This window comes from Macrosteles quadrilineatus, unplaced genomic scaffold (genome assembly GCF_028750875.1).
Source record: "Macrosteles quadrilineatus isolate MER2022 unplaced genomic scaffold, UCM_ALF_1.0 Scaffold_4__1_contigs__length_99947679, whole genome shotgun sequence".
Classification (NCBI taxonomy): domain Eukaryota; kingdom Metazoa; phylum Arthropoda; class Insecta; order Hemiptera; family Cicadellidae; genus Macrosteles; species Macrosteles quadrilineatus.
Window position 1 is genome coordinate 76532190 of NW_026542597.1, and position 11374 is coordinate 76543563.

General features: G+C 36.3%; 2 protein-coding genes across 2 annotated transcripts; both read right to left on the reverse strand.

Moving 5' to 3' along the window:
* Positions 1-77: 77 nt before the first annotated feature.
* On the reverse strand, positions 78-10153 carry LOC128993070 (kelch-like protein 10). Its single transcript, XM_054416825.1, has 10 exons — positions 10145-10153; positions 9711-9839; positions 9146-9295; positions 7641-7807; positions 6742-6953; positions 5653-5801; positions 4606-4792; positions 3914-4033; positions 1647-1826; positions 78-370 (listed from the first exon to the last, which is right to left on the reverse strand). Exons 1-10 carry the CDS (start codon positions 10151-10153, stop codon positions 354-356), a joined length of 1320 nt encoding a protein of 439 aa, XP_054272800.1. The 3' UTR covers positions 78-353.
* A 348-nt stretch (positions 10154-10501) lies between these two features.
* On the reverse strand, positions 10502-10999 carry LOC128993071 (kelch-like protein 10). Its single transcript, XM_054416826.1, has one exon. The coding sequence runs from the start codon at positions 10925-10927 to the stop codon at positions 10502-10504; it is 426 nt and encodes a 141-aa protein (XP_054272801.1). The 5' UTR covers positions 10928-10999.
* Positions 11000-11374: the final 375 nt, after the last annotated feature.

An 11374-nucleotide genomic window follows, 5' to 3' on the forward strand; every position in this document is an offset into this window, starting at 1 on the left:
GTAGGCTACATAATTCCAACTGTATTTCAAATGAAAATCTAGTTAGAAGGAAAACAAAAATGGTAAACAATTGCATATATTTCATTAAAATATTACTAGTATACAAGTGTAGAAATTCTATTTTTTACAGATTTTAAATTTCTTATATTAATTATATTAACAGTATACATAATTTCTACTGATGTCTACTAATAAGAATAATTTTGAACTACTATAACATTTGGGGAAAATGATGTTTTTGTCTACAGCACTTACAGAAGTACTTATTTGCTATGGAATTTAAATTAAATATATCACAAACAATGATGTATATTGGGAGGAATTTTTAGTCTTTTTTTGGGAAAAGCAGCTCCTTAGTCACATTTTGATCCTGGAACAAATAAAACACGGATTATTACAATTCATTGTCTGTTAAATGTTGGAGGTAAAATTAGAGATTAGTGCATTTATAATTTTTTATAAATGAGTTAGGTATAAATTAAGTTTATTAAAGAAGAGAACAAAATAAATTTACGAATACTACAAGTACCTACAATTTCATGAATGTATACCTTTTTGGATATATACAGTGTGATTGGAAAAACCCCGAACGGTGTAATACCATATATGTTTTTTCACCACACTATGATGTTTTTAGCGGTTTATATACATTAATTGGTGGCTGAAAGTTACGTTTTGCTGGCCATGCCAGCTGTCATCGTTATTTGGAGACCGAGCAGGTTTTTACATCCCTAGGGCGCAAAATCAGCTGCCCGCTTACTTTCTTAAAACATGATTGCATATTAAATACATAATCAGTATCCATAGCTTTGCAATACATTTGTTTTATTGTCACCGCTGCCTAGCAACTATTTATAATTTTTTTTGCTGATTCCTCAAATTATTTCTTCACATAACCTTAAAGTTAAGGTTGTGTTGACTATCAGCATTGACTTTATATCTCTACACAGATATAAAGTCAATGTGTAGAGTGTAGAGATATAAAGTCAATGCTATCAGTGTGCATTATTATTGTGGTGAATAGTGGTAATAGGGTATAGTGTGGTGAAAAATAGCATTCGTACCACGGACGGAAATGGTTTTGCAGCTCTCGATCGTTTTAAGTTCTCGACTTTGTCTCGAACTTAAAAACTAATCTAGCCGGCAAAACCTCATTTTGGGCCCTAGGTACGAAATATACTATTTTACCTCTGAAGGGATGTGCCCACTAGGAGTCAGACAAAATTCTTATACAGCAGCTTAGGTCTAGTTTGTTATCAGATTAAAGTCTTAATTAACACCAGTGTAGGCTTCTGCGAAACCGACCAAAGTGGCCATTGGACTCCTGGCTGAATAAACAGCTGATCTTGGTAACAAAGCTATCAAATCATTCAAACACTCATCTTCGTCTCAAAATACACACCTGGTGTGTCAAAGATTAGTCTAAGGTAATCTAACATAATCTTAATCAAATCTTTTTCCGATTCGCAAAGAAAACCAGGTTGTATCATTGGGTGCAAGTTTGCAGGACTTAACTACATCCTTCATTTGGAATCTGTGCTAAAACGCAACCAATTTTGTATACGTTTGTATTTCTTCCTTATAATTCTAACTAGAATGTGAAAATATAACAGAAACAATGGTGGGTGCTTACACAATCCACTCACCACCGGCTGACTCCACTGCAGGGTCGACTCCGATACCCAGGAATGTGTAGCTCTTTGCGTTGGGCAGACCTCGGACCACGCACGCTGCTAGCGCCGATTTGTTGATGTTCATAGACGCGCTTTCAAACCACTTGTCTTCCTCCTGGTTGTAAAACTCCGTACAAGCCACTGTGGAGGTACCTAGAACAGAACTTATTTGGTACGAGCTGGGACAAGTTTTGCTTATTAAGGCCAGGCGCACACAGGCGATTTTGAGTCGCGCAACAGTTGCCCGACTAATCGGGGGACTGTTGCGCGACTCACTCGGAGACTCTGAAGTCTAGCGACAGTTGAGCTGGAGTGCGCACACAGGCAACTTTTTAGTCGTGAATCTAGTCTTGAGACGTGTTGGAAACACATTCGTTACATCGTTCCGAATGGATTTCAATGATACAGCCATAGTATGTGCTTTGTTGCTGAAGTTTCGCGCGCGAAAGAAAAAGAGAAGATACTGGGTTCATCCCATATATAGTGAGCGACTTGTGAAAGGACAGTTCCATTTTGTACAATGACTTAAGAGAACACCCAGAGAAGTTTTTCAAATATTCAAGAAGACTTGTGAGACACTTCGTATCAACCTCTTCTCAACTTCATCAATTAATTGATCGACATCCTCATCACGCAAACTCATACTTGTAATTTTCTAAAAACTTCACACACACAACAAGTGAGCAAACACTAGTGACAGTTCTGGCCACGAGTAGTTGAACTACTGGGGTGAGACTGAGCGACACAGCGACTATTTAGTTGCATGTGTGCGCAACTACACTCGTTTCAATGGATACCAAACCTGGAGCGATAGTCCCGCAACAATTCAGTCGCAGAGCAGTCGCTGGCAAATTGGGTCCGGGAACATCGGTTGCAACAGTTGCGCGACTGTCACCAGACTGTTTTCTTCGTGTGCGCACTCCAATTTAAAACAATGTTGAACATTTTAGTCGGGCAACTGTTGCGTGACTCAAAATCGCCTGTTTGCGCCTGGCCTAACGATTTATTAACCCTTTTTATTTTAGAATTATTTGGGTATGAGCATTTTTGTCACGAGTCTCATTTGTTGTTTGGTAATTGCAAGATTTCTGCTCCTAATATGTTAGTTAATTTTGAAGAACCCAACAAAAATCCATGCAAAGACATTGAGAGTAAAACGTACAATTTTTGGTTGCCACAACAACATTACCAACAACAACAACTATGGTACTATGGTCGATAGTTTGCTTGTATCCAGGAGTGCTGTTGCTTTAGATAGTTGGCATTTTTACCTCTACTCCTGAATATGAGGCAATGTATCTCTGTTAAGTAGATTCTTGCTCATTATATGTCTTAATTACCTTTCCCACCCAGTTGGATTTTCCTTCCTATAAAAAATTTTCACAAAATTAATTTCTTTCATATCATTGGTATTTGTGAAGTGTTGTTCTCAAGATTCCAGTCTACATTTTAGGAAAAGACAATCACCATCCATAAACTACTAGCTGTACCCGCGGGCTTTGCCCCGCTTAACTTCATAAGTATTCGCATGGCTCAATCACGTCCTGGTTGAAGTTCATTCGCTACGCTCACTCACCTTCAGGTTGGAAATCGTTCGCTTTTAAATTATATTTATTTGTAAACATTGTAGATAAAAAATTCTGACATTGGCCCACTTAAAACCCTCTGGGGCAGAGCCCTTTTGACGGATCTGCACCAAACTTCACTCGAACCATCCTTGAAAAATGCTTAATAATGCCTGAAAGTTTCATTACAATCTGTCGAGCGGTTTCGGAGTCCATAACGTATATACACACACACACACATATATATATATATGCATATATATATATATACATATATGTATATATATATACATACATAGTTCCTCTTTTATAGATATAGATGAATAGCTCAACTGAAATGAGATTCTGCCCCAAGATTTCTGCTCTTCCCCATCTCATCTATTTGTACTTATAATGCCGCCATCCTCAACCATCTCATCGTCCTTTTTGGCTTAGGGTGTTTTGGGTGTTCACAGTTATCAGTGCATAAACTGCCTTTCAGAATTTTAAAGGATATTTAGGGCGATTGACCAAATAACAAAATTTTTGTAAGCAAATTTCAAACCAATTAGAACAATTACAGCGCTTTAGAAACTCATCTGAAAAAAAAAATCTTTTTTAAAACTATTCGTGTAAACAATTCCCATCAAATCAACAAAAATCATAAGTATATTTTAAAATTCTAATTATAATTACCATCAAAGCCACCGATGACAAGAATTGAATTGTCCACTATGACACTGGACAGGTTACTTCTCGGATTCTGCATGTCTGCTATCTGGTCCCATCTGTTGTAGACCGGGTTGTAACGTTCACCTGTCAGGTGCAATAAAATTAAAATTATCGATTTTTATTCAATCGTAAGCTTTTAAAAGTACTTTATCTTAAGAAAATATATTTTATACTTTCTCTATAATAATTGTTAATCTTATTGAGGTTCATGGATACTTAGCTCAAGAGGTTTTTGGGGAGTTTAATTCTTTTTAGAGCAGTATTTATAACTATCTTTTTTTATCAGTTGAAAATAATTAAAATATAATTTCTTTGATTTGATGGCCACTGATGATTGTTCTTGAATTTAAACTAGATTGGGTATTCTGTAATAAAATATCGCTAAGAAATTCAACGTCTTTAAATTATTGTTTTAAAGGAATACCTTGTTTATGTATTCCTTCTTTAAATTGTTCAAGAACTATTATTTAATCTTTGAGAGAACAGAGTTCTGGATAATTATATAATGCAATACGTTTAACTTTATTGTACACTCTGATAGCTGAAGTATACTCCCATCAATAGTCAAAGGTTTTGCTAGTGTAAAATATTATTTAATAAAACTTAATATGAAGATAAAACTTAAATCATTAAACAATGATTGTATCTGAACACACATGAGTAAAGTCTGTTAACTCCATCGTATCCCCCGAGAGCGTAGATATAGCTTCCGTGAGAGATGAGATTAACACCTGACCGAGGCACTGTCATGTAGTCTACGAAGAGCCAGCTGTCGCTTTCCGGAGTGTAGACTTCCGCTGAGCGCATCACCTCGCCTCCATCAAACCCTCCAGCCACGTAAATCTGGGACCAAGGAAACTAACGTAGGTAATCTTGGCAACATAGTTACTTTATTCAATATAGAACTTTAAATGTGTTTAAGAAGAGACATTTGAAATTTTTTAATTGCATTGCGTTTGAGATCTTTACAGTACAATATACTTCCTTCATTTTGGACCCTTCGAGATGGAATTTTTTATGGATCCGAGAAAGTCAAAGCCATCAGAAGTTAGTAAAAAAAGACAGAACACTTTTCAAAATAACTCAGTTGAATTGTAAAACTAGAAAACTGAAGTGGTATAGTAATAGCAATATTATCTATACGTATCAAACAGAATAAAATAAACAAGCTGTGACTTGTTTCTGAGGCTATAAATTAAACTCTATAATTGCATGAGTAATATGCAGGTGGCTGTGAATATAGCTGAGTAGTAATCAGAAGGTTAGCTGGTTCGATCCCCGAGAACAGACAATGGATTTTAAAATGGTGTGAGTTTGAAATCAGCTGTCCTTGGTGAAAAAAGAAAGTGGTCCAGACTAAAGAACTCAGTTTTAGTCAGTAATAAAGTTTATCAATGCATCTTGCCGATTTCAAACACCTTCATTTACATTCAGGTTAAAATATTTCTCGATGCCTTCCCATCGTGGATAGCTAATACAGTGATGTAAAGTGACTCGACACTAATCTTTGCCTGAGTACTGACAGGATTGACTTAAAGTTTCAAAGGATGCCACTGGAGTTAGACATACAAATGCAATAAACAGAGTCAAATGACAATTGCGTCTTTGTTATCGACAACACACTTAAATCAATTAATTTATAAACAACATAAGTGATGTTGAATCCTAGTAGACTAAAAGTCACCAGAAGGAATGTTCCTCACCTTCCCGAACAGAGAAGCGGCGCTGGCATCGGATCTGATCTTGTTCAGGGGTGCTATCATGGTCCACTGATTGATCAATGGGTTGTATTTCTCCGCAGTGTTTAGCCTAGTGCGGCCGTTGTACCCTCCGATGGCGTAGATCTCACCACCTGTACATGCGACTATGGTAAGCCTAGGAAAAATGTCTACAATGTTTTTTTATAACCATTATAACCACTAATTTATAATTATAAGTTGTCATAAGAGTCGTAGCTTTGCGTAGCTTATTTTCTACCACTTAGTATAAAAAGATTTAGATGAATCTTAGTCACAACCAGTACAACCACTTTTAAATATTTATTTGTACTGTAAAAATAAGCGACATCAACACTTAATTTGTGAACTAACCACACACGCCGTCTATATAAAAGTAAATAGCTTTTGCCTGTTATCGGCGCATATTATTCTGTGTATATGACAACTAAACCCCTGTCTTTGATCATTGGGCAATAAATGGTCCTGGCTAAAACCTCTGTCCTTTGTCAGTTTCAAGGTTACAAAATGCGTCTTTGTCAATCATGTAAACAAAATTTGCTCATATTTGTGTTCAAATACACCCAGCTGTGTCCCTATCCTCATTGGCACCGGTCTAATATTTAAAAAAATCATCATCCAGTTTTAGCGCCGCTTGCTAATGTAAGAATTTAGGATCTCCGTCATTGTCGTCTCAGTTCTTAGTCGATTGAAAATATATTTATGTTAATTTATTCATTACTTATTTTTGTAGGCTTGTATCGTTTGAATTTTTTGATAATAGTAGAATTTTAAGTGGGAAGTGAATGGTAAATACTTATAAAATAAGCTTTTTCTAAAGCATAATACACATACAAATGAATTTTCAGAAGAAAATTGAAACGATAGAGTCATAAATTGGAATCCAAGGAGTAAGGAACCTTCTTCAGATGAAAAAAAATGTATAAGTCAACTGAGTAATTTGACAGAACTTAAACGTTTGCAAGCACTTCTCACGGCACTGTTCAATGGCGCAACATAGCTCCTGAAGCCCGAGCTGAGGTAGAGCGCACCCTTATAAACTCGTCCACAGCTTACCAAGAGTAGCCACGCTTATGTAACAGCGTACATCGTGCATGCATGCCTTCTCAGTCCACTTGTATGTGACCGGGTCGTAGCAGTGCATCGTGCTGAAGTACTCGGAACCGTTGAACCCCCCGATGATGTAGATCAGTTTGTCCAACACGACCACACCGTGGTACGCCCTGATCTTCTGGTCCTTCATGTGCGACAAGTACCAACTGTCTGATCTGAAAAATATTGGACTGAATTATAGCGTTCAGTTTACCCTGTTTCCTAATTTGTTAAATTTTTCAACTGCTGTCTCCGCTGCTAAAATGTGCTTTCTCTTGAGATCAGCTCAGCAGCCATCATGACAGCTTCTTCCTACCAGCTGAGAATAATTTTAGTGCTAACATTTCTTACTTAGGTATCACCACAATCGTCAAAACAAACATCATTTTGTAGTAAAACGGTCAAGGTTTTTTGACAAAAGGGTGTGTCCTTTCGAGCTTGAAAGTATTTCCATAACCACCAGTAGCTTTGACCATCTGAGTGGGAAAGGACAATCAATGGAAAATTTTTTTGCCCTGCTGTGCAATAGTTTAAGGTTAGTGCAATTAACTGACCACCTGAAAATCAATACAAAAATTTGTCTTCCTGATTACAAATTGTTGACGATTCCTTTTATCATCAACACGGTGTAAGGAATATTTTTAGTACAGATATATCTTTTTGCAGGAGAGGAATATTACTGATCTTTAATAAACAACACTTTCACTTTCCAGAGTCATCAGCTTTTCTAAACTAACTAACTATCCACTGGTTGACAAATTTGTAGGGCTCTACTGAAATAAAAAAAATAGTAAAAATACTAGCAGACTTATAGTAGTAATAGTAGAAATCATAATAGTCATTCCATGGGCCAAATTACCAACCTTTTGTCATACGTTTCAATAGCATCTGTAGGATATCCGTCCGACCAACCGCCAATGGTGAAGACAACCTCGTTTGGTATCCTCGGCCTGTGATGGCAGTAGAAGTAAAACGAGTCGTTTTCACTGTCGAACAGAGTGTCAATCGTCAGCAGCAAGTCTAGACTCTCCTGTGAATCGGGTGTTTTGAAAAATGATATTAAAACAAAAATATTTCTGTACGCCTACATGTTTTCATTGAATAAATTATTGTTTTGTGAAAACATTTTATTCTATGCCTATTTTTCAGTGATAAAATACTATAAAGTCTTACATCTTATGTTATCCATATAATGAGAAAAATAAGTTTATTACAACCCTCATAGCAGCAAACCTAAGAATGTACTGGAATCTCTGAACCTATGATGTATTACTGGCAGAGCTATGGCCTTGGGTGGTGTAAACATTCAAAATGGGGCCACCTACTACCAAAAAAGTAATAGGTATCCAACAACTAAATAATAAAAACCCAATGTATAATATTATGATACTTCCCCCTTTTTACTTCATAACTGACAAAATTGACGTATAGATAAAGGATTTAAATTTTTTTTTAAATTTTCATTCAAGACGAGGTGCGGAGCCCTATGCTGCACCTCTTGCACATGAATAAGGCCGGCTCATCATAATACCCACCGTTTCAATTTTCTTTTGTTTAGAACCTTTTCGAACGAATCTATACTATTATATAAAAATCTAATGGTGTCTGTCTGTATGTGTATTACTAATAGGTGCGACAACTACTGAAACAACCTGGCTTAAATCTATACTATTATATAAAAATCTAATGGTGTCTGTCTGTATGTGTATTACTAATAGGTGCGACAACTACTGAAACAACCTGGCTTAAATTTTACAAAAATATAGTTACCATACCAAGGACCATTATAGGACTATTCACACTTCAATACTGCCTGTGGGCTTTGCCCCTTTGGCTTTAAAAGTTCTGAGGTGAGGATTTTAAAAGTAAATATTGATTGGTCACCATGGCTGCAATGAGAATACTCACAATGTTTACATTTGCTTTGACATTTCAAAATAAACAAAAACTGTCAAATTGCATATTTTACAATTTAAGACAGCTGATCTAATGAAATTAAATATATTATAACTTAAACGTTTCTATTAAGGCCATGAAAGTTGAATTTTGTTTCTAAAAGCCTTGGTGGATGTGTAACTATTATACGCAACAGATGTAAAGATTAAAATGTTTCTATTATGTGTTTTCTTCCCGTTGCAAAGCACGGGTACAACAGCTAGTCCTCAATAAATCAACTATTATTACTTGGTCTGCAAGTTTACTGTGGTATTTTTTGGTTACATGCGTAAATCCATTTCATGTTTAAGATTCTGCAGGATCTCCTGTTGCTTTCAGAAGTAGTAAAAGATGAGAGCAACTAATTGATACTTTCACTCTGTTACAGAAAAGCAAGTAATTGGTGAAAGTTTCAATGGTACTTTCTCATTACCTCGGTGTTGTAAGGGTAGTTTTTGATTCGCTGATTGTAGAATTCCCCAGACAAAAGGGCAAAGCGGATGGATCTCAGGAGTTGAGCAAGGTTATGACGTCTTGACTCTGGGTCGTTTCGAATCCAGCGATCGATTGCTTCAAAAACTACCTGAGAACAAAGTAATCTACTAAAATGAAGAGTTAAATCAAAATTGTATTTATGTTGTAGAGTATGCCCAATCAATGTTTTTAAAAACCAGTCTATAAGAGCAATGAATTCTTTTCAGAAATTTAATAATGTGTTCAAGAGTAAAAGAAGTGATAATGTCTTCTAGAGAAAGTATCATTTTGCAAAGTTTTCAAATTTTTGGTTGAAAATACCGGTATTTGTTTTGGTGCCTTATAAGATTGATTGAAAAAAGTTTTGAAGTGTTGTGTGTGTGTTAAGAATCTCTTCAAAACTCAAACTTGATATTAGATATCTTCAGGCCAATATTTCAGTTTTAAGTAAAAAAAAAAAAAAAAAACTATCTAATTGTAACTTTGCCACGTGTGGTTTTCAGTTGACAAAACAAAACTTTTACCTCCTCCTGTTTTACGTTGAGCTCGTCTGCACTGAGAAGCTCACTAAGCTCGTCAGCAGTCAGGGTGAGAAACTCAGAAGAATTCATGAGCTCCTCCATCTGATCCCATCCAAACTGCCACACCTTCACCTGTAAAAAAAGTTAAATCGCATTATTTCACCATGAATGGTTTTCAATGTTAAAAATACCTATGAATTTCCCATGAAGAAATAAGCTTTTACCGAAGGTCTCTTTTACACCTAGACCCAGGACCGCTTTACTTTTTTAAGTGAAGTCTAAGGAGTTATGATGTCCTCATAGGCTAAAACCACCATCCGTTCATATTCATGTATAGCTTAGTCTGTAGGTGTGCTGTGCCGGGGGTATTTATAAATATCCCTCAATGTATATATTCCTATTTGGGTGTTCAGGTAGTTGGTAAATATTAGCATTACCAGGACCATAATTTCCTGCACTCATAGAATAATCTACGCTGCACACAAAAGAGCTCCGTAAACTTTCAGGGTAACAAGTAGAAGTAGGTTACCATAATCCTAGATAAAGTGTGTTATAGATGATTTTTATATTTTACTTTACTAAGTCAATACTAAAGTTAGGATTAAGCATATTACTTTTTGACAAAATGCTATCACACTGGATGATTGTGAAAGTAACATGGTAAGTAAAATCCTTCTCCAAACTGACACTAACCTCTTACAAAACGAATTAAGAAAAAGAACTCTAAAATAATAACGTCTTATCTTTTTAGTGTCTTCATCTGAGTCACTCAACAAGATGACTTATTTTAAATCCTAGTTTAATTCCCTCACCTCAAGATCCCGAAACAAGTAGTTCCTGGCAAATCTGAGCATGCTGGCAAAGTTATCAAAGCTGATTTGTTTCCCGATGAATTCTGCGCAATGTTTGACTAGAGATTCGCACGAGAACCTGTCCGCGGCCACCATGAGCGCTTGCGCGTTGTGTACGTTCACCGCGCATGTCCCGGTGTAGGCGCACTCCACAATGGCGGCGACGATGTCCTTTGGTTCGTCGTCTATAGTCATTTCTCCTATCTCCCGACCCTCTTGGCCCAGACTGTTGGTGAAGTAGGCCCTGAAGTACGGACTGAAGGCGCCCAACACCACTCTGTGGACTAAAAATCTTCCTCCATCTGAAGTCTTGATAACGCCGTCGCAGAGTTGTCCATTAAGTCTCATCTCGTTGTAGTTCGAATGCATTACGAAGGTTGAATTTTTAAGGTTGAATATAATTTGTAAATTTTCAGATTTTGATGTGGTTTAATATTGTTGTTTAACTCATATGTTTTGAGTTCGTTTGGTTCGTTTTAGTGTATGCCATAGAGTAAATGTTTTGATTGCAGTTGGTTAAACATCCGCGGTCGGAGTAACACCGAGTATGTTTAATCTATGGTAACTCGGTTTGGAAAGTATGAAATGTAATAATATTGACTTTGGATACAGATTTTAGTTTTAAAATTATATTGCAAAATGTGACGCTCGTTGAAATGCAATGCAATTTACTGTAATGTTAGATTACTTTTGCGTAGATGTCGACAGCATACTCTTGTCTTGTTTATGATTTAAGTTACTATGATATTGTGTTAGCTTTTCTCTTTGCTTATAACACCGGATAGTGAGCAGAAGTTTATAAATTTATAGCTAAGT